Source organism: Zalophus californianus, chromosome 12 (assembly GCF_009762305.2).
Source record: "Zalophus californianus isolate mZalCal1 chromosome 12, mZalCal1.pri.v2, whole genome shotgun sequence".
In the NCBI taxonomy this organism is placed as follows: Eukaryota; Metazoa; Chordata; class Mammalia; order Carnivora; family Otariidae; genus Zalophus; species Zalophus californianus.
Genome location: NC_045606.1, coordinates 92,679,939 through 92,707,297, shown reverse-complemented (window position 1 = coordinate 92,707,297; position 27,359 = coordinate 92,679,939). Strand labels below are relative to the sequence as shown.

The 27,359-nt window shown below is 45.8% G+C and overlaps 1 protein-coding gene across 6 annotated transcripts in view; it reads left to right on the top strand.

Moving 5' to 3' along the window:
- DENND2A (DENN domain containing 2A) overlaps window positions 1-27,359 on the top strand; it is a 99,896-nt gene that overhangs the window by 17,877 nt on the left and 54,660 nt on the right. For 4 of the 6 annotated variants that reach the window (XM_027573376.2, XM_027573371.2, XM_027573375.2 and 1 more), the window contains exons 2-5: window positions 9,643-9,744; window positions 12,730-13,893; window positions 25,274-25,401; window positions 27,016-27,137. In XM_027573376.2, the coding sequence (XP_027429177.2) occupies window positions 9,671-9,744; window positions 12,730-13,893; window positions 25,274-25,401; window positions 27,016-27,137 (1,488 nt within the window). In that variant the 5' untranslated portion in view covers window positions 9,643-9,670. Of the gene's footprint in view, window positions 1-8,152; window positions 8,279-9,642; window positions 9,745-12,709; window positions 13,894-25,273; window positions 25,402-27,015; window positions 27,138-27,359 lie in introns of those variants that run through there. The other 2 variants (XM_027573372.2, XM_027573377.2) reach the window with 2 other exon arrangements.

The following is a 27,359-nucleotide window of genomic DNA, read 5'->3' as shown; positions in this document are numbered from 1 at the left end:
CATATTATGTTTTGCATTGGAGGCACTCATGTGCATCTTTCCCCCCAGCTTTATTGAGATATAATTGACATATAACATTGTATAAGTTTAAAGTATACAACACTGATGATATGATTACATGATATATGTATACATTGTGCAGGTTAGTTAACACATCTATCACCTCACACAGTTAACGTGTGTGTATGTAGAGAGAACATCTAAGATCTACTCCCTTAGCAACTTTCAAGTGTATAATACAGTATTGTCTTGTGCATATAGGTTTCCATATGAAACATCTGTACTGGGAAGTGGGAGGCCAGAATACAGGTCCTGGTGGTCAACTAAGGGAAAGGAGGTAATGAGAATACAGTGTCGCTTACGCTTCCATTTTGGAGATTGCTGTGCCTTAGCAAAGCAAGTGGTGGCCTGAGGGGTTCAGGTGAGCCAGCGCCCTGCAGGCATGGTTGTGGCTGCAAGGCAACCAAGGGCCTGCTGGGGGCGCCACAGGGCAGACCGAGACACCCACAGAAACAGCAGGGTTTACGTTTTCCCCCACTATTTGTTTTCTTTGTTGTTGTTGTTGTTTAAGATTTTGTTTATTTATTTGAGAGAGAGAGAAAGAGTGAGAAACAGCATGAGAGGGGAGAGGGTCAGAGGGAGAAGCAGGCTCCCTGCTGAACCGGGAGCTGGATGTGGGACTGGATCCCAGGACTCCGGGATCATGACCTGAGCTGAAGGCAGTCGCTTAACCAACTGAGCCACCCAGGCTCCCCTTTCCCCACTATTTGTAATGTTAATAATAGTGCATGCTTACTATAGAAAATTGGGAAATGTGGGTTTTTTGTCATTGAACTATAGATATAGAATATTGGGAAATGTGGGTTTTTTTGTTGTTGAAATATAGATAAGTAGAGAGAATGGAAAAAATCCTCCCAAGTGTCTTACCCACTGACAACTGCTGTTCATCATTTGTTGTATTTACTTCCAGTCATTTTCTTACACAATTTTGAGTAGGAATAGATTTCTCCTCCTTTTTTTTTAACATTGTTTTATTCATATTTGACACAAGTTTTTGGATCTTGATTCCAGCATTTTTCCTTTTAATGATAGTCTTTTTTTTTCCAGCTTGACTTTTTAATTAATTTTTCAATTTTTTTAAAGATTTTATCTATTTTTTGACAGAGACAGCGAGAGAGGGAGCACAAGCAAGGGGGAGTGGGAGAGGGATAAGCAGGCTTCCCGCCGAAAAGGGATCCCAGGACCATGGGATCATGACCTGAGCCGAAGGCATACACCCAATGACTAAGCCACTGAGGTGCCCCTAATTTATTTTTTTTACATAAGAGTTTTATTGAGATATACTTCACATACATTACAGTTCGCCCTCATTTAATGGGTACAGTTTAATGGTTTTTAGCATGTTTACAGAGTTGTGCAACCGTCACCACAACCAATTTTAGGACATTTTCATCACCTCAGAAAGAAACCCCATACCCATTAGCAATCACTCCCATTTTTCATGCCCTACCCACTCTCGGCCTAGGCAAGCACTAATCTCCTTTCTGTCCTTACAGAATTATATTCTCCTTAAGCACAGGGTTTTTTTTAAGATTTATTTTTATTTATTTGAGCACGAGAGCAGGGGGGAGGTGCAGAGAAGCAGACTCCCCGCGGAGCTGGGAGGCACATGAGGCTCCATCCCAGGATCCTGAGATCATGACCTGAGCAGAAACCAAGAGTCAGAGGCCTAACCCACTGAGCCACCAGGGCACCCCAACACAGTTTTTTTTTTAAAGTACTCTCTACACCCATTGTGGGGCTCAAACTCACCACCCCGAGATCAAGAGTGAGCCAGCCAGGAGCCCCTCTTTAAACATAATTTAATGTGCTCTATAATATTCCATCAAATAACTATATCATAGTTTATGTTACCATTATATTGTTTGACATTTAAGTTATTTTTAAGTTTGCAATATTATAAGTAATACCTATAAACATTTATGCATATGTTTTTCCATATTTAGGATTCTTTTTTTCCCTTAAAGATTTATTTATTTATTTATTTATTTGAGAGAGAGTGAGAGCGAGAGAGGTCACAGAGGGACAGGGAGAAGCAGACTCCAGACTTCCATAGAAGTTAGAAATAAGTGGTTTCTGGCTAGCCCAGAACAAAGATAAAGAAGAGCAAGTTTAAATATTTGGGGTTGGGGTGCCTGGGTGGCTCAGTTGGTTGAGCAGCTGCCTTCGGCTCCGGTCATGATGCCCAGGTCCTGGGATCGAGTCCCGCATCGGGCTCCTTGCTCAGAAGCAGGGAGCCTGCTTCTCCCCTGCCTGCGGTTCTCTCCTGTTCGCGCTCTCTGTGTCAAATAAATAAATAAAATCTTTAAAAAATAAATAAATAAAATAAATTTGAGGTTGAAAGAAGTTAGAACCTGAGTCCTCCCAGTTTGGTGACCTATAATAAACAAAAAAAAAGAAAGTGTACTTTTAATTTTTTTAAATGAGGATAATACTACTGCAGTGCAGGTTTTGTTTGTTTGTTTGTTTGTTTTTAATTAGGCTCTACACCCAACGTGGGGCTTGAACTCACAAACCCCAGATCAGGAGTCACATGCTCCACCAACTGAGCCAGCCTGGAGCCCCTGTACTTTTTTACTTAAAAGAAAATATATTTACCAGAATTCAGATTCTTAAGCCATATTTTGGCAGTGTGAGCATATCTCATAATTTCATAACTCATACTTTGATGATTTGTGGCAAATGCATAGTAACTTTTTCCAGAGAGGTGACAGCAGTAGTTACAAGCATTCACTCAGGAGGGCTGACAGTGCTAGAACCATATACACACTGTAGCTTAGTGCTCGTATGGCCACCTAATTGTACTTTTTCTTTTTACGCTCTACAAAATGGACAACCTAAAGGCAACATATGGAAGTATTTCTGCATTGCAAATGAGTGACGGAAAAAGCATGGTTTGCAAATATTGTCAAGCGAAAATGTGTTTCCATTCTACGAAGGTGGCCAAATACATCTCTGTACATAAGAATGTTCTGCAGGTGTGAAAACCGCGTTTATAAAAGTGAGAAGAATAAAAATCTTCAGCAGCCTCTGGCCTTAGGAGCATCACAAAGTGTGGTCCAGCCTGCAATGTCAGACTGCTCTAGCCACAGATTCCCAGTGGCTTCATTTGTCAGACAAACTGACAGGTGTAGGTCAGGAAAATACTGACCAACTTGTTAAAAGAAAATATTATTGTCCAGTAACTGAGTTTTCATACCCACAGAAAGTCTTAAAATTACTCAGATTATACTTTTTGTCCTAGGCCTCCTTTAGAATGAAAACGAGCCTTGGTATCGAGGTCTGTATAGGGACACAGTACTTGAAGCATTTACCCCGAGGCTCGAGGGACAGGAGCAACTCACTCTGTGTTGATAACTCCTCCGTCAGATTTTAGATGTGCTCCAAAATAGGAGCAGACACACTGGGGTAAAAGACTGCCTTCCAAAGCAGAGGACGTAGGAGAGTGTTTCTGTTGCCGACTCAGGACACAAGTGGCAGGAAAATAAATATGGTCTATGCGCTCTTAGACTGTAGCGTGAATTCCCTGGGGAGCTTAGAAATGCATATTCCTGGGGCCCTCTGGCCGTCTGATTCACTGGGTCTGTGGTGGGGCCAGGACTCCTCCCTTTCAGCAGTCCTTCTTGCTTTTTCTTTTTTCTTTCTATGACAGGTTTATTAAGATACAATTCACATACCATAAAATTCACCCTTTTTAAAGTGTGCAATCACATGGTCTTTAGCCTATTCACCGGTACAACCATCACCACTACCTAATTTAGAACATTTTCCTCACTCTCCTTACCCCCTCCCCCCCCACCCCCACCCCCCCCCCACCCCCGCCCGCCCCGGCCCCGGGGCAAAAAAACCTCTTATCTGTTAGCAGTCACTCCCCACCTCCCCTTACCCAGCCCTGGCAACAACTAATCTGCCTTTTTTTTTTTAATTAACATATAATGGGGCGCCTGAGTGGCTCAGTTGGTTAGGCGACTGCCTTCGGCTCGGGTCATGATCCTGGAGTCCCGGGATCGAGTCCCGCCTCTGACCCTCTTCCCTCATGCTCTCTCTCTGTCATTCTCTCTCTCAATAAATAAATAAAAATCTTTAAAAAACATAAATTAACATATAATGTATTATTAGTTTCAAAGATAGAGTTCAGTGACCATCAGTTGCACATAACACTCAGTGCTCCTCACATCATGTGCCCTCCTTAATGCCTATCACCCAGTTACCCCATCCCCCACTCAACTAATCTCCTTTGTCCCTATTGTATTGCCTGTCCTGGACACTTCACATAAACGCAATCATATAACATGGTTGGTCTTTTGTCACTGTTTTTTTTTTTTTTTCATTTAGCATGGTGTTTTCAAGGTTCATCCATGTCATAGCCTGTACACGTCCTTAATTCCGAAGGATATGACCAAATAATATTCCATTGTAAGGCTAAACCACATGTTTATCCAGTTATCTGTTGACAGATATGGTAAACATAAGAAAATGGTACGTGTTTGTTTGTTCATTAGACCCTTCTTGAACATTCTTATTTGAAGGGGGAATCTTCTGGGCTCAAAAGCAGAACTCCTAGAAATAGGAAGACTTTGATGGTTGTTAGCAGAAAAATCATTACCTTGGCACCGCCACTGCCTTTGCCCGGTGTGGTGTGCTGGGGACCTAGTTTCTGGTCGTGGTGTGTGGTGTTTATGTGCAGGCCTGGTTTAAGCGTTTGGTTCAAGAGTGCAGGCTGCCAGTCTGCCAAAACCCCCTGTGTTCTGAGGCGCTGTGTAGCCTTTTGCCTCCTGCTTCAGTCTTCCGTCTTCTTCCAAATGTGAAGAAATAGGTTTGCTTTTGAAAATACTCCAAAATCAAAAAAATAAAGGTATTATGTAAAATACTAGAGCAATCCATTTCGTTGGTTTTTTTTTTTTTTTTTAAACTGTTTTGCTTGAAGAAGACAAGAATGAAGCCTCCAGAGGCTCGGAGTGACCTTCACCGAGCAGCCTGACACAGCCAGAGCTGCGTGGTCGTGACAAGGCCGTTCTTCCTTCTCAACATAGTTCCTGAAAACAAACACCTTCCACCTGTGCTTGCGGTGAAGAATGCTCGGTTGAGAAAAATAACTATTTTTGTTCTACAGCAATTGTTGTGGTTCCATCTCAATTTTGTGTTTGCTGTTTATAAACTGATAAAAATAACAGTTACTAGAATCATTAAAGCCGAACAACTTATAGCTTTATTTGCGACACAAGGCAAAACCATTTAAAATTGAATTGTATTAGTGTGCAGTCATTTGTGATGTAAATTGTATTTTTTCATTCAGTATATCAAGTATGACCATTTTATGAATCAAGTGAATATAATGTGTATTTACCTATATTCCAGAATTAACATACTAACCTTAAAGCAGTAGAGAGCACTGGAAAATTATAGTTGTGTGTGTTTTATTCCTCACTCCATCTCCTTCCCCTGCCCAAATTTCTTATTTTTGTTTTCACTGAAGATGCATATATTTTTGAGATATAACTCACATAAAATTTACCAGTTAGAAGTGTACAATTTAGTGACTTGTAGTTATTCACTATATATTGATAGTTGTAAAGCTATCACCACTAATTCCAGAATATTTCTATCATCCCCAAAAGAAACCCTTACTTATTGACAATCAATCCCAGTTCCCTTTCCCTCTATGGACTAGCCCATTCTGGACATTTCCTGTAAATGGAATCATACAGTGTGTGGTTTCTTGTGTCCAGCTTTTTCACTTACTATATCTTCAAAGATTCATCCATATTGTGGCATCTAACAGTACTTCACTTATTTTTATGGCTAAATAATATTCCATTGTGTGTATATATATATATATATATGTATATCACATTTTGTTTATCAGTTGATCGACATTTCCAGATTTCACTTTTTATTTAAATCACTGTTTTTGTTTTAAGATTTGGGGAAAACCAGTCTCTCCACCCCTCACTCCCCGTGGCTTATTACATGTCCAGCTTGGTTTTCTAGTAATGTCTAAAACAGTAATATCTGAACTTCTTTTTGTAGGTGACTTTGATAGCAACATTTCTGTAGATCATGTATTACTTCCCTGTTGTACCATAAAAACCCCAGCAGAGTTAATAGGAAGAATGTTATTAATGTTGGTGAGAGCTCAGTGGCACCCTATATAATTTGTAGTATGATAAATGGACAATTAATCAATGCTCAGAATAAAACATGAGCAAAGCTCTGTTAGGAGTGCGAACACTCTAAGAGGCCAGGCCTCAGACCACAAGTAGCTGTCTCACTGGGCTCCTGGCAGTGGAGACTACACTGGCTTCACCAGGCTGGTTCCCCAAATGGCAGCGGAGGGAACAGAGCAGGCAGGCAGGCATGGGCAGGATTCTGAAGGAGCTGCTTCCCCCCTCCTTTCCCTGGTGGCCGCACCCCCTCCCTCCTTCAGGCACCCTCAGGCTCTCCTGTAAGAACTGTGTTCAGGAGAAGATCTAATATGGTCACTTCCTCCTTCCTGGGGGGGGGGGGGGGGCACTTTATATCTGTTTTAAAATCTTGATGCTCTCATGGGGAGATACTTGTTTTTTAATTAATGACTTCACCTTTTAGTACTCCAAGACCCTTAAAAAAAGAAAAATGGTGTTCTCAGAGGTCAGACTGGAACTTTAAGCCTTCGTGGGTAAACATAAAGGAATTATAAAATAACACAGGTTTTTAATCTTGTAATGTCAGGCTGAAGCAATTATGTTTTCTGTGGGTCTTTGAGATGGACTAGAAGCATCTCACTAAAACATATCTTCACGTACCCATCATTGAGCTTCAGAATTGTGTATGACATTTTAAATTGAATTAAAATTATTAGTACTAATTAAGCCCATCTGGTGAATGGGAAGTTCTATTTTTATGGAAAGCAGTTGAGTGGGAAAATGTGTTTTTATTAGTCATGCATTCATTATACCTCCTGGAAACCAGTCTGGATCACAAGGCCAAATTGCCCAGGAAGAAATAAAGAATGTCGGGTTGTGTAAAAATCACTCGAGGCCTTTGATTGACCGTATTTAAATGCAGCTTCAGGCCAGTGCCCAGACAGTGGGTTTGGGGACATTGGAGTGGTGCCCTGGAGTCTACCTGCCCGAGGAGGTCCGCCAGAGGACTCGAACAGATTCCCGGTGGACCACACTTGGGGAAATAGCTCCATTTTGTAATCCCAGATCTACAAAGTGATAGCAAAGTTATGGTAATATAAGTGACAGAGTACTTCCAATCAGCAAATTAGGCTGGGTTTGTCACCTAATTAATGATTTTTAAACATCACAGGTGAAAAAGGAAGGGTCATAGTTTTGTGGAGGCAGCATTTTCTGTTCCTCTGTGAATTCAGAAATGCTGGCGGGCTGATTGCTGAGTGGTGGGGGCGTTCTTTGCTCCCTCAGTTCCAGCCCCTGAAGCCCACTTGAACTTGCTTTTCAGAATATGGCGTCGGCTATTTCTCTAGAGACCGTGGTTTTAGTCCTCGAAGTTATTAGTGCCCGATGGGAATCGAGTTCACTTCAGTACCATATTGTTTACGTGCTTCTGTGACCTTCAACCTCAGACTCCATACACGGTTCTCTGTGCATGAGACACAATGGCTTTTGTCCCTTTTGGAAAAGCTCTGGCTTTCTGGAAAGTATAGGGAAATTGTTCTCTTTTGGGGAAAGCCAGATGCCAGGGCTGATAGTGACCCAAGCACAGTCTTGGGTATTCTCCCTGAGGGCAGAATCTTACTCATCCTTGAGGCCGCAGCGCATCCTGCACAGAGGCTGGCACCTGCTCCTAGAGCCAGGGAAAGGGGTATGCCTGCTTGAAAGAAGAGGGTGGGTGGAGAGAGTTGCTGCTCACGCAGAACAAGGCTGCATCCCTGCGGTTGGCTGTGTGGGTGCAGAGTGCCGGCATGAGGGGGGCGGCGGGGGGAGCGGCCACTGTCCTTGACATCCAACAGGCCCTCTGCCAGATGCAGGACAGAAGGGCAGTGTCTTTCAGTCCAGCCAAATGGAGAGGCTCCAGAAGCTTTTCTTTTCTTTTTTTTTTTATTGAAGTATAGTTGACCAGAAGCTTTGTGGAACATTATGAGAGAGGCGATGAGTTCCTTCCTGTTCTGAAAGGCCCTTCAGGGCTCTCTTCCATAACGGGAGGGGAGAGTCCTGGGCCTGACTGCTTTAAAGAGCTGGGCTTGCTTTCAGCACTGCCGTACCCCCAAAAGGTAGGATGCCACGTGACTGGGTAAGAGGCAGCTGAGCTCCGTGGGCAGGCCTAAGCTCTGCCCCCCTCCCCAAACTCACACCTTCTTGGACCAGCCTATTCCCTTCCTGTCTTTTCAGCTCACCGGGCCCAACCCCCTTCTTTTTAATTTGTTACCCAGGGCTCACTCTCCTTTTCTTTCCTCTTCCTGCTTCTGGCCTCCCTGTCCTTGTCCCCAGGAGTTATATGCATGTCTTGAAGTCCAGCCCTTTGATTGCTTGCAGGATGGTGATGCCTAGGCCAGGAATTTGGGCAGCCACCCTGTCACCTGGCAGGGAAACTCTCCTGGGAGAGGGGATGGGAATCTTGGAACTTGAGAGGGATTCAGGAGAGGGATTTCCTTGAGGGTCAGTGGAAAAGAAATGTGAATCTCCAGTATCTCAGTACTCCTTGAACCTTTAGTCAAAGAGTCACCTCGTCCCCATCAGGAGGGACCAGCCATGCAGTGTTCATGCCTTACAGAAGACTTGCATCTGCCATCCTGTTGGCGTTCTCCATTCTCCCATGGGGCTCATCTTCCTAGCCACGTCCACCTGAGCAGCGTCCTTTTGTCCTCATGTTGAAGACACAGAGTTCTGATGGGCCTTGCTATTGAAATTATGCATTTTAATCAGCTACTTCCCTTCCTTTGAATGTCAGGCACTGGCGTATCATAAAACCACTATGGCGCTGAGGCCACTGCTTTGGCATCCACATGGTCCTTATTATTTGGCAGGTTTGAGGCGCGTGGGATTCCTGGGTTTGCCAGAGCCACCTACTTTTCCTTAGACCAGACAGATGACCTAGTGGCTACGTGTTTCCTTCCCTGGGTTTGCAGCCGCTGGGAGAGGTTCTTCCGGCAGGGCTCCAAGGCCAAGGACAGGGTGCGTCCAGGCCTGCCTGAGGGCCAGCACAGGAGTACCTCTGTGTAGACGTTTCTGCTTTGGCAGGTGGTATATTTCTTGTTTCAAGTAAAGAAACAACTCATGTCTTCTTTGGGGACTATTGCTCATCACAGATTTTAGAGAGCCTGAAAAAGTGTCAGGTTGTGCTGGTATTTATGTTTTGCTTACACACGCGTGCACCCGCGCAGACACACGCGACATTGGCATGCGGTCTGAATGAGAAGAGGTTGGTTGGTATGGGGTCTGTATCCAGGAGGATCTCAGGATTCTGTGCCCTTGCTCCCTCGCCTGGGTCAGGGATTCTGAAGGGTGTGTTGCCGTTACACATCCCCCCCCCCCCCCGCCCCACTCCTGGGTGGACTCTAACAGGGATAAATAGTTTGGGGTGTGGGCCCTAGATTTGCTGTCGTGACTCACTGAGTGTGCATCCCTGTTCCCCCAGGCGACTTGGAGCTCTTCTTGGTGCTGACATGATGACAGTGTGCAGGCCAGCCAAGGGCAGCCACATCCAGACTGAAAGCCTGAGCTACAAATTGGCTGACAAGTAAGAGCTTTTCTCCCCTGAGAGTGTAGACGTTAGCCTAGATTCTCCACTTCCTTCCTTTCTCTACTGCCTTTCCCCCCTCTCTGTCCCCACTTCCTTGGACTAAGGACGGGTTCTTTTCCGAGTCCTTGCGATGCGCCGCCTGAAAATCATCCCCACGCGTTGCAGAACCTGAGACCACAGTGGTCAGTGGAAGATCTGACTAGTGCCCAGTTGCTGAGAGGACAGGCCCATGGCAGCTTCAGGCCCTCTCCCCATTCCAGCCAAGGATTTGTTTTCCTAACTACTAGGATGCATGGGCTCTTTAATTATCCTTGAGCCTTACATCTTTACAGCTGCATCTGTCTGCAAAGCCTGTTTTGCCCATCCCGTCTCAGCAGTGCTGTTTTCTCTCCAGATGGAGCCCTTTCCTCTGACTCTCTGTCTCATACTCTACGGTGGGCTTGGTGACCACAGCTCTGCACCCCAGTCCCTGGTCCCTTTTGGGGCCATAGCGTCCTGGAAACAGGACCTCAAAAAATCCTTGGGTGCAACAACCACATGGAGAGGAGCCTCTGCCTCTGGCTTCATCATCCTGGCCTCTCGCTTGAACTTCATAAATCCATGCAGTCTTCCAGCAAGCCATCCTTCTTCTCTTTCAGTTTTCACATAGGCCTCCGTGATTGTGAGGTCACCCCAGATGTCTGGGATCTTAGACAATAACTGTAATCATTGCAACAACACTCCTTGCCATTTAGTAATATCAAGAATTAGAATGTGTGCTGTACTCTGGGAATGTTAACATATATTGACTCATCCACTCATTCATCTTACAAGTATTTTTTGACTATCTGCTGCATACTAGGCACAGCAAACAAGATAAATTTGGCCTCTGCACCAGTCAAGTTCCAGTCTAGAGAAGGAGGAGAGAGTTACTTATTTGGGGCGGGGGGTAGAGGGACAGGGAGACCTCTGAGATCGTGACCTGAGCCAAAACCAAGAGTCAGATACTCCACCAACTGAGCTACCCAGGTGCCCCGAGAGTTCTTACTTTAAAATGAAAAAAATACAGACAAGATTCAAACCGAGGTCCCTCTGACTTGAAAGCCATATTTATCTGTTGTCAGTATTGTTAACAGTACATGGGTGGCTCAGTCGGTTAAGTGTCCGACCTATGATTTCGGCTCAGGTCATGATCTCATGTTGTGGGATCGAGCCCTGCCTGGGGCTCAGTGGGGAGTCTGTTGGAGAGTCTCCCTCTCCCTCTGCCCCTTCCCCCAATCATGCTGCTCTCTCTCTCTCTCTCTCTCTCTAAAATAAATAAATCCTTAAGAAGAAACCAGTATGTATGATATATATGATTATTGTTATATCATCCATTGTCATTAAGCATGAACTAATGAATTGTGTTTTTATGTGTCTGTCCTGTCATCTTGCTTCTAGCACTGTGAGAGCAAGGGCTTTAACTTCTGCCTTTTGAACTCTCAGTAAAATATCAACAAACTGATTCTGCTTTTGCGTCTGACTAAAATCTGAATTCATGCTAATGTCCTCAGTGGTGACAGGACAATTAAAAAATGTGTTTCTCTTTTGTAAGCACTCTGTTATGCATGCTAATTGTTTATTTAAATAAGGAATTCTGCTTTGATAGCTGTATTTAAAATATGAAAATGTGTTTGCATATTCACAAGTTTCTAATTTATGCTGTGCAACCACAAATAGCAATGCAATTTACGTGTTAATGTCCCAATGGAGGGAGAAGTCTTCATATAAACAATTATTAGTCTTTGGAGCAGAAAGCTAAATAGTAACAGGATGCATGAAATTGCTAATTATTCATTCCTCACTGTGAACCTTAACTGGAGTTTCAGAATTCCTATATAGTCAGATCTATATATTCCAGAAATGTGCACCGTGAAGATGGTCTGTGCATCCTTGCTAATCTTGGCACATCCAAGATCACTCTGCTTAGTTATGACCTTTGCTGGTGGAAGAATGTTTTGCATTCAGAAACAGATACTCCCGTTCTCATTAGACTAGCTTAAAAATGTTTTTCTGGTTTTCTTTCAAAAGAGCTTTTAACATCTTCATGGCATTGACTAATCCCCTAAAATCACATTTGGAGGCATATGTCCCCACATGTTTGTTCTAGGCCAGAACTTTAGCGATGATGGAAATATTCTTTTGCTCTGTCCAATGTGGATGTCACATGTGCCTAATGAGTACCATGTTCTACTACTCTGCCATTGTTCTAGGTGCTGGGGACTCAGCAGTAGCCCAGATAGGCCAAAATTCAAAGTAATCCAACAAAACAAAGCAATCCCTGTCCACATGACAAACCAGTCTAGTAGGGCTCATGTTCTAGAGGAGGTCCAATTCAAATGCAGCCAATAATTTTGGCTTTACCCACTCAAGTCAGGAGAGCTTATGAAGCCCAGAATTAGCAAACATTGTATGACTTATGGCATTGTTCTAATTTTTAAATAGTCATCGCAAAGGCCCATCCGTTGATTACAGAAGCAGAGAAAATCTGGACAGTGTAAGCTTTTGCCTCAGGAGATGTTCCCTATTTTCATCAGGGAAACAAGCTAACAATAATGATAATAACATTTATTTACACTCACGACATGCTAGATGCTCAATATGGTCTGCCTCTTTCAGTGTTTTCAGCCACTCTGGTAGATATGTATTATTATTATTCCCATTTCACAGATGAGGACACTTAGGTTTAGAGAAATGAAACAGTTTGCCCAAGGTCACACAGCTGGTCAGTGGTTGAGTTAGGCTTTAAACTCAAGTCTATTGCATTCCAAAATCCAGTAGTTCCTTTCATTCCACAATACTGTCTTCCCAAGAAGAGCAAAGTGATTCCTTAAAGTGGTGGTTTCAATGTTTGTGACTTACAACTAGCATATAGCATTTATATCTAAGTTCTAGCCAGTCTCTATGACCAGCCGAGAACAGTGACTAAGAATCCATAACCCAGTGTTTGTCTTTCTTGTTCAGGGTCAAGGTGGAAGGTCCAAAGGCTGGGGAAGACCCTCGAAGGCTGCCATTTAAGCCCCCCATTCCTTTCCCAGAGACTGATCAGGATTCACCCCCCAGAAGAAGCTCATTGGAAAGACTCAATAACCTGATGCTAGAGTCAAGAGTGGACTGTTTTCAGCAGAACATGTTCAGCTCAAATATGATCATCAGCAACGCAGCTTCAGATCTCAGTGCTAAAGAAGCCAGCAAGGCAGGCAAGAGGCAGCTCAGTGGCATTCAGAACCCCTGCCCTCCTACCCGAGGCGGGGCCCTGCACAAGCCCCTCAGCATAAAGGACAAGATATCCGAATGGGAAGGGAAAAAGGAGTTGCCCCCTCCTGCAGCGGGCAGGAAAGCAGATGGGCAGGAGGACTACCTGATGTCCTGTGTGATGGGGAGGAGAAGCAGTGACGGTGTGAGAGCGTGGCTCCCGGAGGTTCAGGATGGGACCAGGCCCGAGACAGAGAGCAAGGAAAATGAGAGGAATAAAGGGGTCATGAAAGTCGGGGGGCAGGATGCAGAGCCAAGGCAAGACCTCAGCCAACCAGCCGGGCAGCTGGCACCCAGCTTGGGCCGAGGCCGAGAGCCCAGGCTGGGCAAGCAGCGCTTTCCGAACGATAGCCTCTCTGTGCTGAGGCAGGTCAAGAAACTGGAGCAGGCTCTGAAGGATGGGTCGGCAGGGTTGGATCCCCAGTTACCGGGGACTTGTTACTCCCCACACTGCCTGCCGGACAAGGCTGAGGATGGGCCCGCCCTTCCTGAGAACCGTGGGGGCGGGCGTGGCTCGGAATTCAGGTCCTACCCCTGGGACCTGGAGGCTAGGGAGCCCGCTCCTGAGGCCGCAGAGGAAAGGAAAGGCTCGTGCAGGAGGCCCTGCGACCAGAGCCTGGAGGGTGTGGACAGGGGCTCGGAGGGCTCCCCTGCAAAAGCCTTCATCAACCCCCTGCCCAAGCCCCGGAGAACGTTCAAACACGATGGAGAAGGGGACAAGAACGGGAACCCAGGCATCAGCTTCCGGAAGGATAAAAGGCACCTGCCTCCTCTGCCTTCTCTACCTCCCCCGCCCCTTCCCTCCTCCCCCCCGCCCTCCTCTGTGAACAGAAGACTCTGGACTGGGAGGCCGAAACCCAGTGCTGACCACAGGTAGGTGACAGCGGACTCTCTGCTCCAGTGGTTTATGTGGCATCACCACTGCTCTCAGGCGAATTACCGGTTTTATTAAACGGAGGGACCTTGTAGTTGGTCGAGACCATTCATGGCTTGAGACAGCGTATTGATGAAACCTGGAGACGTGATAAGCGATGCCTGTGTTTTGTGTTCTCTGTCCTCAAAGTGAGTATTGGCTTTGAAAATGTACCTTTTGGACATGATAAGTACTTGTATTTCTGCCACTAACCAAGACTTCAACGGAAACTCAGTTAACTCTGGCAATGGACTAATTCATGCTAATTGACACTCATCTGCCACTACTGTCCCCCACTAGTGCATGGTGCTTCCAGTGTCCCCTGGCTCCTTTCTTCATGTTTTTTCTTGGTATGAGCTCTAGAAACACAGCCCGGGTCTGCCTCGACCCTGTCGCCATCTATCTGTGTGACCTCGAACAAGTTGTTCGACCTCCCAAAGCCTCTGTTTCCTCAATTATACATAAAGAGGCACACCCTAAATATTTTCTAATGTCAAAATTGTACATAAGATAATAAAGCATGTGCACGCTTGAAGGTCAAATTTACCTGTTGGAAACCATTTCTTCTCTGCTTTGAGAACTAATTTCTAGCCCATTTCTGGGATGTGCTAATTGGTTTGATCCCCACTAATCTGGAAACCAGCCACAGAGCAAAACTCAAAACCGTTGTTTCTGCTCTGGTCACCCACTCTGCACCTTCTGTTTTCCCCTTGACTCCCTGCAGTTGGGCTTTTGCCATTTTTCCTGAAACTGCTCTTGACACAAGGCCACCTGTGACCCCCCATCTCACTATATCCAGTTGCCAGTTCTCTGTTCTTTTCTTACGTGACATCTCTTGGCGTTGGAGGAACAACTTCACTCCCTCCCTGGAAACACTGCGTTCACTGGGCTTCTAGATCACCTACTTTCCTGGGGGTCCTGCTTTCACACACTGCTCCTTCTCAGTTCCATTCCCCTCTCCCTTCGAGTGTCAGAATAACACCCCCGACACACCATCCTGGGTCAGAGCAGGCACTTCTCTCTTCCATCTGTCTCACTCCCTAAATGAGCTCATTCAGTCCCATGGCTTTAAATGTCAGTTATATGCTTATGACCCCCGCATGTATCCCTACAGCCCTGGCTCCCTCTTCCAGCGAAGGTTTGCAGAGTCATCCCCTGCAGGGGTCTCCATTTGGTTATCTAATAGTTTGGACTGAACGTGTCCAAACCTAAATTCCCAATCCAGGCCACTGCTAAGCGTCTCCTCCCCAGATAATGGCCATCTTATTAAATGGCATCACCCTTCGTTGCACTTAGGCCAAAACCTAGGAGTCATTTGTGATTCCTCTCTTTTTCACACAACCCTAATCTAATTTATCAGCAAGCTGTTCGGTTCTAGTTTTAAACATTATCTTGAATCTGACTACATCTGCTCTACTGCTAGCAGCTTAGTTGTCTCATATCCACCTCCCACCCCAGTGTACTCCTCCGTAGCAGCCAGAGCAGTTGTCTAGAAATACAGTTGATCACGTCACTCTCCTACTCAACACGATCTGTCAGGTAGGGTTGTTTCGGCTGCAAAAAACATAATTTCTTATGTTCTCTTCCAAGGGAAAAAGTTTGCATATTCCAGATAGGTAGGTAGGTAGGTAAGTAGATAGATAGATAGATAGATAGACAGATAGATAGATAGATAGATAGAAAGAAATTATGTCCTTTAGGGTGCCTGGGTGGCTCAGTTGGTTAAGCGACTGCCTTCAGCTCAGGTCATGATCCTGGAGTCCCCGGATCGAGTCCCACATCAGGCTCCCTGCTCGGCGGGGAGTCTGCTTCTCCCTCTGACCCTCCCCCCATCTCATGTGCTTTCTCTCTCATTCTCTCTCTCTCTCAAATAAATAAAATCTTAAAAAAAAAAAACAAAAAAAAAGAAAAATTATGTCCTTTAAAAAAAAAGAAATCATGCTATATATACTGTTTTTTACTTAGGATATGGTGGAGATCTTTCAGTGTTACCACTTTTTTTTTTTCACCTTCCTTTTTTATTTTTTTAAAAGATTTTATTTATTTGACAGAGAGAGCACAAGCAGGGGGAGCAGCAGAGGGAGAGGGAGAAGCAGGCTCCCCACCGAGCAAGGAGCCTGATGCGGGGATCATGACCCCAGCCAAAGACAGATGCTTAACCGACTGAGCCACCCAGGCACCCCTTATGATTTAAAAAAAAATTTGGGGGGGGGCAACTGGGTGGCTCAGTCGTTAAGTGTCTGCCTCAGCTCCTTGCTCCTGCTCAGCCAGGAGCCTGCTTCTCCCTCTCCCACTCCCCCTGCTTGTGTTCTGTCTCTAGCTGTCTCTCTGTGTGTGAAATGAATAAATAAAATCTTCAAAAAAAAAATAATAAAATAAACTAATAAAAAAAATTTCTTTTTTAGAAAGAGAGAGAGAGTACTTGAGTGGGTAACAGGGAGGGAGAGGGGCAGAGGGAGAGGGAGAATCCTAAGCAGACTCTAAGCCCAGCACAGAGCCTGACACAGGACTCCATCTCACGACCCTGAGATCAGCTGAAACCTTGTTGGATGCTCAATTGACTATGCCACCCAGGCACACATACTTATTTTTTTACTAGGAGTTTTAAAAATTAGGATTGAATGTTAGATTTTGTCAAGTTACTTTTCAGTAGCTTTATATGATCATCTGGTTCCTGTCCTTTGACCTATGAATAAAGACTTTATGTCCTAATATTAACCCATTTTTATGTTTTGGGAATGAACTTCCATTTGGTCCTGGTTTGTTCCTCTCTTAATATACTGCGGAATTCTGTTTGCTAATATTTTATTTAAGATTTTTGTGTCAGGGCGCCTGGGTGGCTCAGTTGGTTAAGCGACTGCCTTCGGCTCAGGTCATGATCCTGGAGTCCCGGGATCGAGTCCCACATCGGGCTCCCTGCTCAGCGGGGAGTCTGCTTCTCCCTCTGACCCTCCCTCCTCTCATGCTCTCTCTCTCTCTCTCATTCTCTCTCTCAAATAAATAAATAAAATCTTTAAAAAAAAAAAAAGATTTTTGTGTCAGTATTCCATAAATGGGACTGGTCTTTGCTTGACCTTTATTTTACTGTCTTTACCAGGCTTGGGTATCAGTGGTATGTAGGATCTATCAAAGAACTTAGAGGCTTCCTTGTTTATGTTCTGAGAAAGCTTGTATCCATCTCCGGTTCTAAATCCTTTCCCAAACTCGTGCCAAAGCCCACGTGCCTAAGTACTGGAGTGACCTTTCTGCTCGTGACCCCAGTGTGTTTCGACAGCAGCTCTTCCATGCCCTTTCCGGGCTGTTCTTCCAAGAAGGCCCCCTCTCTCAGGGGCAGGTTGCGTCTGGGATATCAGAGTCTTTCCTCTGTGTCATCACTGGGCAGACAGATCAACCTGGTGTGCAGTTATTCCCATTATCTTTTCTCTCCTAGCTACCATCTGCTCTTTGCAGTCTTCCAGCATTCTCTTTAAAACCAGCTAAAGTTACTTAGTTTCAGTCCAAAGATGAAATTTTTCTTGGCCAGTTTGAATATGGTTGCATCAGCTGTGTTTTAAGCATTTTGGCTTTGGATTTTTCCTTTTGTTTAAAATAGTACAATGGGGGTGATTAGGGCACGATGTTCATTTTCTGCTTTAAAAAAAAAATAAAGTGTACTTTTTGTTGTGGTCCTATCTCTTAAAAAGAAGAGGCTCAACTCAGAATTTGGCAGACTCACCGCCCTCTCTGAGGCGGGAGAGCCAAGCCAAGGCTGAAGAAAGAAATGATTAAGGATTTTGAGGTTGGGAGGGTTTAGAATTACATGGCCAGGCTGCACACTTCAGAGAACGTATTCGGCTTATTTTCATAGGCTGATGAGTCCACTTCTCGGGAGCCAAACCAGTGGACTCGGATTCTCAGTTTGAGAAAATGTCTTCTTTCTTTTCATTCTCTTCCCTTTTTTCTCCTTTCTGTGTTCTCTCCCCTTCCTCCTTTCATCCCTTTCTCCTTTCTTCATTTCTCTAAAGCCCCAGGAAATTAAATGCAAGGACTTGTGCCTTCGATCCTAAAATGGGAAATGAGAAACCCTTAAATGTCAGGAAATTCCAAAGATAAGGTCCCTACAGCAGCATTCACTTGGTTGTGTATGTTCTGTGGCATGTGCTGAATAACTCTGGCAGGAATGCCTTAAAGCCAACATATAACGAGGAAAGTTAGTATTCTGTAAGCGTAAGCAGCATCCTGAATTCACATGTATCTATATGCCCCAAATGTTTGAACTGAAATGCAGATTTTTTTTATTATGTTATGTTAATCACCATACTGGAATGCAGATTTTTAATTTTAGTTTAATTTGATCCTATGACGGAGTTTTTAGATCTTTATGAAACCAAATAACGATGTTGACCAAAATTTCAGCTTTTCAACTAATTATTTTGGCATTGTATAGCTTTAGCGTAGGACTTGCAGAACTTTTGGAGGATGTGAAACCTTGGTCATTATATGGCTGCCAAATCACATGCCTGCTGTTACTGATTCAATAATTTCCATCTTCTGCAGGACTGACTGGGATCCCCAGAGTCGTCTGGCTGGACGGCATCCCTCAGCTATTACCCAGTTAGTGGCTAAGTTAACTTAGCAGCCACACTGTGGTCTGTCCCTGTCATTATGAGTCTGTCCCAGTCAACATGACATCCATGAGGCAACTTTAACTGCCATGTCTAAAAACTAAGTGTTTGGGGGCGCCTGGGTGGCTCAGTTGGTTACGTGTCTGTTTTCGGCTCAGGTCATGAGCCCAGGGTTCTGGGATCGAGCCCCACGTGGGGCTCCCTGCTCAGCTGGGAGCCTGCTTCTCCCTCTCCCTCTGTCACTCCCCCTGCTTGTGCTCTCTCTCTGTCAAATAAATAAATAAAATCTTAAAAAAAAAAAAAAACCAACACTGAGTGTTCAGGGGCACCTGGGTGGCTCAGTCGGTTAATTGTCTCACTCTTGGTTTTGGCTCAGGTCATGATCTCAGGGTCATGGGATCGAGCCCTGTGTTGGGCTCAGTGCTCAGCAGGGAGTTATGCTGAGGTTCTCTCTCTCCCTCTTCCTCTGCCCCTCCCCCCACTTGGGCGTGCACACTCATGAGTGCAGTGCTTTCTCTCTCTTAAATCAATAAATAAATCTTTAAAAAAAACAACCATGAGTGTTTAAAATCTTCAAAGGGGCAAATTGTTTGATTAATTTGAGACTTAGAGCAAAAGTTATTTGAAAGCGTTGGAGAAGCTTGATTCTGTAAATTCATTTATTTTAATGGGGGTTGCATTAGAAAACAAAGAGATGAGAATGAAGGGGTGGGGGAAGAATAGAGAGGTTGGTTGTTACTCTGTATTAGAGCAGTGACTGTCAGGTCTTATTTCCCATTGGAAGTGGAAATGGTTGGATGTTAGACATGATGGTGAAAGGTGAATAGAGATGGTTCTTCTTCTGACGTTTCTGTTTTGGATTCAGGATAGAGATAAGCAGAAACCCAACGTGAGTAGCTGTAGCAATCGATGGAGTGGGTCACCAGTAAGAGTGTGGGCTGAGCTAACATAAGCATTCTCCCACTTAGCGCCCTACTCTGATCACCTAGTGGCATGAATGCCCTTCCCGAGGGTGTGGTGGGACATGGGGAAGAGCTGCGTGTGGTCGCAGGGGATGGAGGTAAGAAGAAAGTCTGTGGCAGCTCCAGGTGGATGAGGGAATCAGAGCATGGTTTTTACAGTTTCTAGCCCATCTGAATGGTGTTTTAAGTAGTGGCTAGGTCCCAGGTTCTCCAAGCATGTTTAAGTCACAGCTGAAAATAATCCTGGGGGAAATGTGTTCAAAACAGTTGACTAAAAATTAGCTCCAAGAATACAGCTCCTTTTTTTTTTTTTTTTTACCCCAAAGGAGGGATAAATTACAAGCAGTAAATTTGGCCATTAAAACCAGCTTTTAAGATATTCACTCGCTGGGGTGCCTGGGTGGCTCAGATGGCTAAGCGTCTGCCTTCAGCTCAGGCCACGATCCCGGGATGGGATGGAGCCCCACATTGGGCTCCTGCCTCAGCGGGAGCCTGCTTCTGCCTCTCCCTCTGCCTCTCCCCCTGCTCATGCTCTCTCTGTATCTCTGTGTCTCAAATGAATAAATAAAATCTTTTTTAAAAAAATTAAAAAAATATATTCACTTATTTATTCAACCAACAAATATTTATCACGCACCTCTGTGATATTAGCATGTAGCAATGAACAGAATAGACTGAAACCCTGGCCTCATGGACCATACGGACTAGTGATAGAGGCACACAACTCTGCAGTTATGAACTATAATTGCACTCAGTGCCGCAGGAAGCCCATGGTGCTAAGAGAACGTTTGGTAGGAATATCTTGCCTGTCATGGAAACAGGGCCAGACTGAGGAGGAAGCGGCCTTCAGACTGAGGCCTGAGGTTCCCAGGCAAGGAGGAAGGTGGGAGATGGGTGTTCAGGTGAGAAACAGATGAAGGTTCTGGAGCAAGAAAGACTTTAAAATGCTGGAGGCCCTGAAGGCAGGAGTGTGGCCAGAGGGGTCAGGAAGGGTGTGAGCTAAGGCCCACAGGTCTTTTGCAGCCCGCTCTGGAAGAATCCCCTAGACCAGGCAAGGATTTGGGCCTACCACTTAAGAGGAATGGGAAACATTTCAAAGTTTTTAAGAAGGGGAGGGTCCCAACCTGATTTGCATTTGTGAAGAGCTGGCTGGGTGGGGCACCAGTGGGCCCGGTGGGTAGCTGTTGGGGGGCGGAAGGCAGAGCCAGGAGACATTGGGGTTGGCCTGTGGTTTCACTGCCGTGCGGACTGAGGGAAGTAGTGGACACCAGGAATGCTTTGCTGGTAGCACTCCCGATTCATTGATTAGAGATGGGTGCTCCTGGCGAAGGGGTTTGGACGGGACTCCCAGGTTTGAGGCGTAAACATGGGGACAGATGGTGATAGCCTTTGCTGAGGAGCACTGGAGGAGGGGCTGATCCTCATCAGGGAGGGGGTGTGGGAGGCTGAGTTCAACTTTGTATTTATTCATTTTGAGATTCCCATGGGTCATTCAAATGGAAATGGGGGATGAGCTCTTCAGTTAGTATTTCATTTACAAAATATGGAAAAGTCACAAATAACCTTCAAAATACTACTTGAAAACACAGTGTTTGGCATTGGTTGTTGAAGCTGGGATAGGACCTGAATTATAACCCAAGTCCGCAAACTTCAGTGAACCCATTGGATCATTCCAGCATCTCTAAAACTAAGAAGTACCACAATCACATGATAATTTGAGGGCCCAAGAAGCAAACTGAGGCCAAGAGGAGGTTACACCCCTTCAGCAGGCTGTGGGCTCCCCGAGGGCAGGGACTTCTTGCGTTTGCATCACCAGCTGTGGGCTCAGCTCAAACCCCAGCAGATGCTTGTTAAACATATGGACTGGATGTGGAACAATGGAAATGTTTAAACAAAAGAGAAGCCAATTTGGATGTGGTTACTGTTAGCCTTCTAAAATTGCCTTTTTCTCAAGGTTAATATGTAAATAAAGTTATTAAAACCCTTTTGTGACTACAGCTTTCCTCCCGCATTGATTTGTGTCCATGCTCCGCTTAGTGCCTATGCTGTTAAGAGCACCATTCACTGGCCAGACAACCTGGGTTCTGACCCTGGCTCCACCACTTTCTCCCCATGTGACCTTGAGCAATTTAACCTCTCTCCCTCTCTGTCTCTTCACATAAAAAACATGTATAATAGTAATTCTTCACAAGGTTGTTGCAAAGTTCGAACGTGCTAATCCGAGTAAAGCCCTTAGTCGCTACTCAGTAAATGTTGAATGAATGATTCTGTGGTCTCTTTGAAGAGTTTGCATCTTCCCTACCAAATCTAGGTAGTGTGCATGCTGGGGACTCTAGCTAACATGATCTGGTTAACTCAGCATAGAAACCCAGGAGCTGTGACCCACTCCAGGCCAGTAACTTCACTCTTCTCTGGGCCACAGACCACCACACCCCCATCCCCAAGCAGCTGCCTGGCTAATACCAGCCTGGGCTAACGGTATCCCCGACTAAGGAGTCTTCCAGGGGACACAGCACAGCGCAATCCCATCCTAGAGAAAACAACTCAGACCCGCTTCCCACCTCTACCCCCCCCCCCAATCCCCATCTCCTGGAGCTCTGAAGCTCAGTCCTTCCTCTCCTGGCTGGACGCCTCAAGGGGAGGAAGAAGGGGCTCATGGAGAGATAGCCCTTCCTTTGCAGCATGAGCTCCTGTGTGTGAGTCAGGCACCCCAGGGCATGGGTGACAGTTTCAGCCTCATGGCCTGACTTAAGACCATGGGGACCTAGGCTGGAAGCTGGAAGCTTGGCCTTTCCTTGTATTCCTGCCCTACGTGCTGAGTTCAGGTTCATAAAGGAGCAAGGGTGAGGTGGAGATAAGGGGTGATGAATTCAGATGTGGAGATAATGAAGTTTCGAATCTAAAGAAGAAAACCTTGGGACACGCCCAAAGCCCAGAAAGAGGGGGAGGACGTGGAAGAGAGGGGCCAGTGAAGGCACAGGAGTGTGGGAGGGGAAGTAGCATGTGGGCAGCCTGGCACCCAGCTCCTCAAACCCTAGGGGGGACCTGTGTACCCGTGTTTGCAGCCCCGTGCTGAACAGTACTTCCGTAAAATACAATCAGAAAGAATGACCAGAGAAATGACATGAAAAAAGATAACATTATAGAAGCTTCAGTTGTCTTTTAAGAAATTATTCTGTCAAATTGCTTTAAAAGTTTCTCAACACAGGGGCAGCAGGCTGGTTCAATCTGTAGAGCACATGACTCTTGATCTTGCGGTCGTGAGTTCAAGCCCCATGCTGGGTGTAGAAATTACTTTAAAAAAAAACAAAAGAAATTTTTTAAGTTTCTAAATGCTTATTCTCAATTTCTGTACCTGTCTCATTGGAATACCAGCCCTGGCCCACAGACTGCACTTTGAGCACCGCTCCCTGACGCTGCAGAAACCAAGTGGTATCCTGCAAAGAAAGGCCCCAGGAAGTGGTTAGGTTTTACCAGAAACTCACTAGTGAGCTTCAGGAGCAGCTTCAGTAAAGGGATGCATACAGACGCCAGGTTGAGAAGATAAAGGGAAGAAAAACCAGTGAGCTCCGGTAAAGGAGTAGTCAGACAGCCTCAAGCTCTTCCCTCCTCCGTCTGGCCCCCCAACCCACGCCAATTTAAAATGTTGGCAAGGAAGCTGAGAAATTGCAGAACTAGGAGAGTCATTGCTTCCAGTGAAAGTTTTTCTAGGGGAAACCTGTGGGTGTTTAAAGAGGGAAAGAAGCTAGCCGAGAGGAAAAGACTTAAAATGCAAGAAATCCCAGGGGTGGCTGGGTGGCTCAGTGGGTTGAGCATCCGACTCTTGGTCTCAACTCAGGTCTTGGTCTCAGGGTTGTGAGTTTGGGGCCCGCGTTGGGTGTAGAGCCTACTTAAAAAAAATAAGAAAATAAAATCAAATGCAAGAAACTCCCAAAGCATGGAAGGCAGGCAAATGGCTCCTGCCTGGCACTGCCTTCTCAGAGATCACCTGGCACTCACCACCCTGCCCCTGCAGTGCAGCCTTGCCGAATGTGTGTGTCCCTCCACAAATGCACGAAGTTCCCTGTGGCCACAGGATCTTCGCAGGTGCCCTTTCCTTTTCTTGGAACACTCTTCCCCCAGCTGAGGTCTTTCTTCCGTCCTCCTCCAGGTCTCAGCTTTAATGAATGACTTTGTCAGCGCCGCCTTCCTGATGCATCCCCAACCTAAAATGAGGCCTCCTTGATAGTCTCACTGTGCTTTTCCATCACTGAGCTTAACAGTTTACTGTTCTGTTTATTTGTGCAGGCTCTGGTTGAATGTCTGTCTTCCTCCCTAGAATGTAAGCTCTTTGAGACAAGGACCCTGACTGTTTCAGTCACTCCTTAGTTGTTGAACCCTGAGCACAGTGCCTCTCCCACAATAAATGTTCAACATAAAACATTTGCTACGTAAATAATTACTAGCACCACAACAGTACTAGCAATAGCTAACATTTGTTGTGTGTTTGTTAGGTGCTAAGGACTTTACAAACGTTCTCATTTCTATTCTTTGGACAATCCTCTGAGATAATTGCTGCTTTTCAAGTCAGGACAGTGAGTTTCAGCCCAGTTAAGTGGTTCGTCTGAGGTTAAAAGTCTTGTGAAGGAAGGATCCAGGATCTGTATGCAGGTTTGTTTAATCCGCAGGGGCCAGAGAGACTGGAAGTATGGGTGAAGAAGTGAAGCCATGATGCATTTCTCAGTAGTCAGCTGGAGTTTACCGTGGAGCATGCAGAGGACACTGGGCTAGACATGCATGCACAGAGCCACGGGAGGGTTATGACCATCCTCGACCAGGAGAAATGAAGGGCTGGGACCAAGTCACAGCCGGCTGGGGGATGTGCCCTGATGAGTGTGCGCGGACTATGTGTTCACCTAAACGCCATTCAAGGAAGGCCTGAGTGTGTTCAACACAAATTCTTGACAAGTCTGCTGGAGGTAGAAGAGGAGCCCCCTGAGCCTGAGTGGGCAGCGTAGTTCTGCTCCAACTGTGTGGCGGCGGGGGAGTTGTGGGTTACTTCAGAGGAGGATGGGGAGAGAGAAGAAGAAAGAGGAGGTGGACTGAACCAGTGAGGTGCCTGAGGTTCTGTGTGTTTCACCATATGGTCTACCTCATGGCCTCCCAAATGTTCAGTGAAGCTACAGAAATCATAGAAACTCAGGGTGAGAGGCTGCGTGTGTCTCTGGGGGTGTGAGAGAGAGAGAGAGAGAGAGAAGGGGCTGGACCTCGCACTAGGTCAGCACCAGCAGGACAGGGACAGCCCCTGTGCATGTAGGCAGGGGCAATGGCCAGGCCACAGACGGAGAAGCACTTGCACCCATCTCTGAGGGTTGCGGGGGGGGGGGGTTGGGGTGTCTCAGCGGGCCTCTGGGTTTCGTTCTGATAATAACCACTCGAGTGAGAGAAGTGGGGAGGCGCCCAGGCCTCTGGTCCACTCTGAACTGGCCATCGCTGCTCCTTTCCCATCATGAATGTGTGCTCTGTAAACATTGCAGAATATCTAAGAAGTCCAGGATTGTACTTTATATATATATATATACTTTGCTACCTTTACTCGGCATAACAGCATAAACATTCTTTCAAAAAAAAGCCACTCTTCTTATTTAAGGATTTATATACCTTCTTACAAGAAACAGAGTTGATTTCAGTAATAGAAATTTTTGCAGGAAGAAAATTGTCTGGTATACAATCTCTCGAGCAGCCTAATTTGATTTGAGTTCTTGTTTGTTTTTCTCCCATCTTGTACAAACCAGAAAGTCCTATGAGTTTGAAGACTTATTGCAGTCTTCCTCTGAGAACAGCAGGGTGGACTGGTATGCACAGACTAAGTTGGGGCTCACACGCACTTTATCAGAGGAGAACGTCTATGAAGACATTCTAGGTAAGAGACCCACGTGCAGTGGGTGGGGATGAGTTTGTGAGAAAGGGGAGAGAGTGCTTGAAACACACATACACACACACCCACAGAGTCTTGAAGACGTGTACTCAGATGAATGAGAGAGCTGGGAGGGGTGTGGGAGGGGGACCCACGAGGGACGTGTGAGAGCATGGGGCCAGAAGGGGAGTGGAAAGGCTGCTGATGAACAGCCACGGGGGCAGCATGATGCAGCGGGACACCTGGAGACATGGAGTCTCAGTGGCCATGATTGAATCTCGACTCTGCTCTATTAGCTGTGTGATAACGAGCTGGGGACTGAACTTCTCTGAACTTCAGTTCTCTCACCTGTATAATAAGGATGATGACAGCTACCTGGTAGGGTGGGGGATGGGAGAGAATGGATGTAAAGTACGTCGTGTGTCCCAGATGCTCAGTAAAGCGTAAGGATTACTGAATGAAGGAAAACTCGGGCCACCACCCTCTCCCGGAATCTGTAGGAGTGTGGCTGGCAATAACAGGGCATCAAAATTCAGACTCAAATGAATGTCTACTATTAAAACATAATGTTGGCCTTAATTCTTTTAAATTCTAAAGTGGAGCGCAGATTCACAGAGTTTGTTTGCATTTAAATTAGTGAGTTAAATACTCCGTAGGGAACATCACAGTTTCACTGAGGTGTGAGCTCAGCCCAGCATCTGCTTGGTGAGGTCGAAGGCGGTGAGTTGGGGAAGAAAGGAGCTGGTAAGAAGGAGAAACCCATATGCGACCACATGCAAGGGGCAGGTAGGGCAGATACACACATGCATATGTACATGTAATCACCAATACCAGAGAAAAAACTCCATGGTGGGAGGAAACAGGAGACCTGAAGAAGGGCGCTTATTTAGCTGAGCTATGAATTTCACCATAGATGATCTGAATTATAGTATCCAGGTTGTGGAGATGGGTTACTGCCAAAGTAGTAGGCTTCCCAAGTCCGAAAGTGGGTATGAGATCTGGTCTTCAGTGTGTACCTGAAAGGGAAGCTCTCAGATACAGAGAACAGAAGACCCCACTGAAATAACAAGGGGATTTGTTGGCTTATGTGACCAGAACTGGCCTGTTCTCCCCGTTTCTTATCTCTCGGGGTGGCTCCATACCCAGCAGATTTCCCATGATCTCCATGACGGCTGCCATCAGCTCCCTGGGATCCGTACCTTTTGGTTGGGAAGGAGAGCCCGTGTCCTGTACCCAGCAAAAATCCTGGGGTTCAATGTGACTCTGACTCTTAGGAGACCGGTTTAGGTCCCTTGTTCACCTTCATAGCCCAGGAGTGCCGTGCCTTGATTGGCGTAAGCTTGGGATAGGAGCCCTTCTCTGAACTGGACACTGAGGCAGGGACTGGGGATACTCAGATTAGCTAAAGCTCTGCAACTCAGAATGGAGTTAACTCTGTACATCCAAGAATGAGGACATGGGAAGTTACCCCAGTAAAAATCAGGGTCCAAGAGGAAGGGGTTGAATGGATAGCAAGACGTCAGACATCCCCGCAAGGAGAGACCAAGATGTTGGGTTGATGTCTGATAAGGAAAACTTCCTTAGTGTTCCCAGTGCCTGACTTGTTTCCTCTGACCACAGATCCACCAATGAAGGAAAACCCTTATGAGGACGTTGACTTACATGGTCGCTGCCTGGGGAAGAAATGTGTCTTGACCTTTCCTGGTTCTCCCACTTCTTCCATTCCTGACACACCCTCCAAGGTATGAGTCCCCAGGGGAGCAGTGTGGGGAGAGGGGTCCCCCCGCGATGGCCCTGAGCAGCCTGGAGTTCTGGGTTACGCTGGAATGCCAGGCCGCCTGCTCTTCTGCGTCTAGTTTTCTTGGAACCCCTCTGCTCAACCAAGCATCCTAAAATAATATTTTAGCTTCTGGGTCAAACTGAGTAAATAAGATAGTACACCTGTATTATACAACTATAAAGAA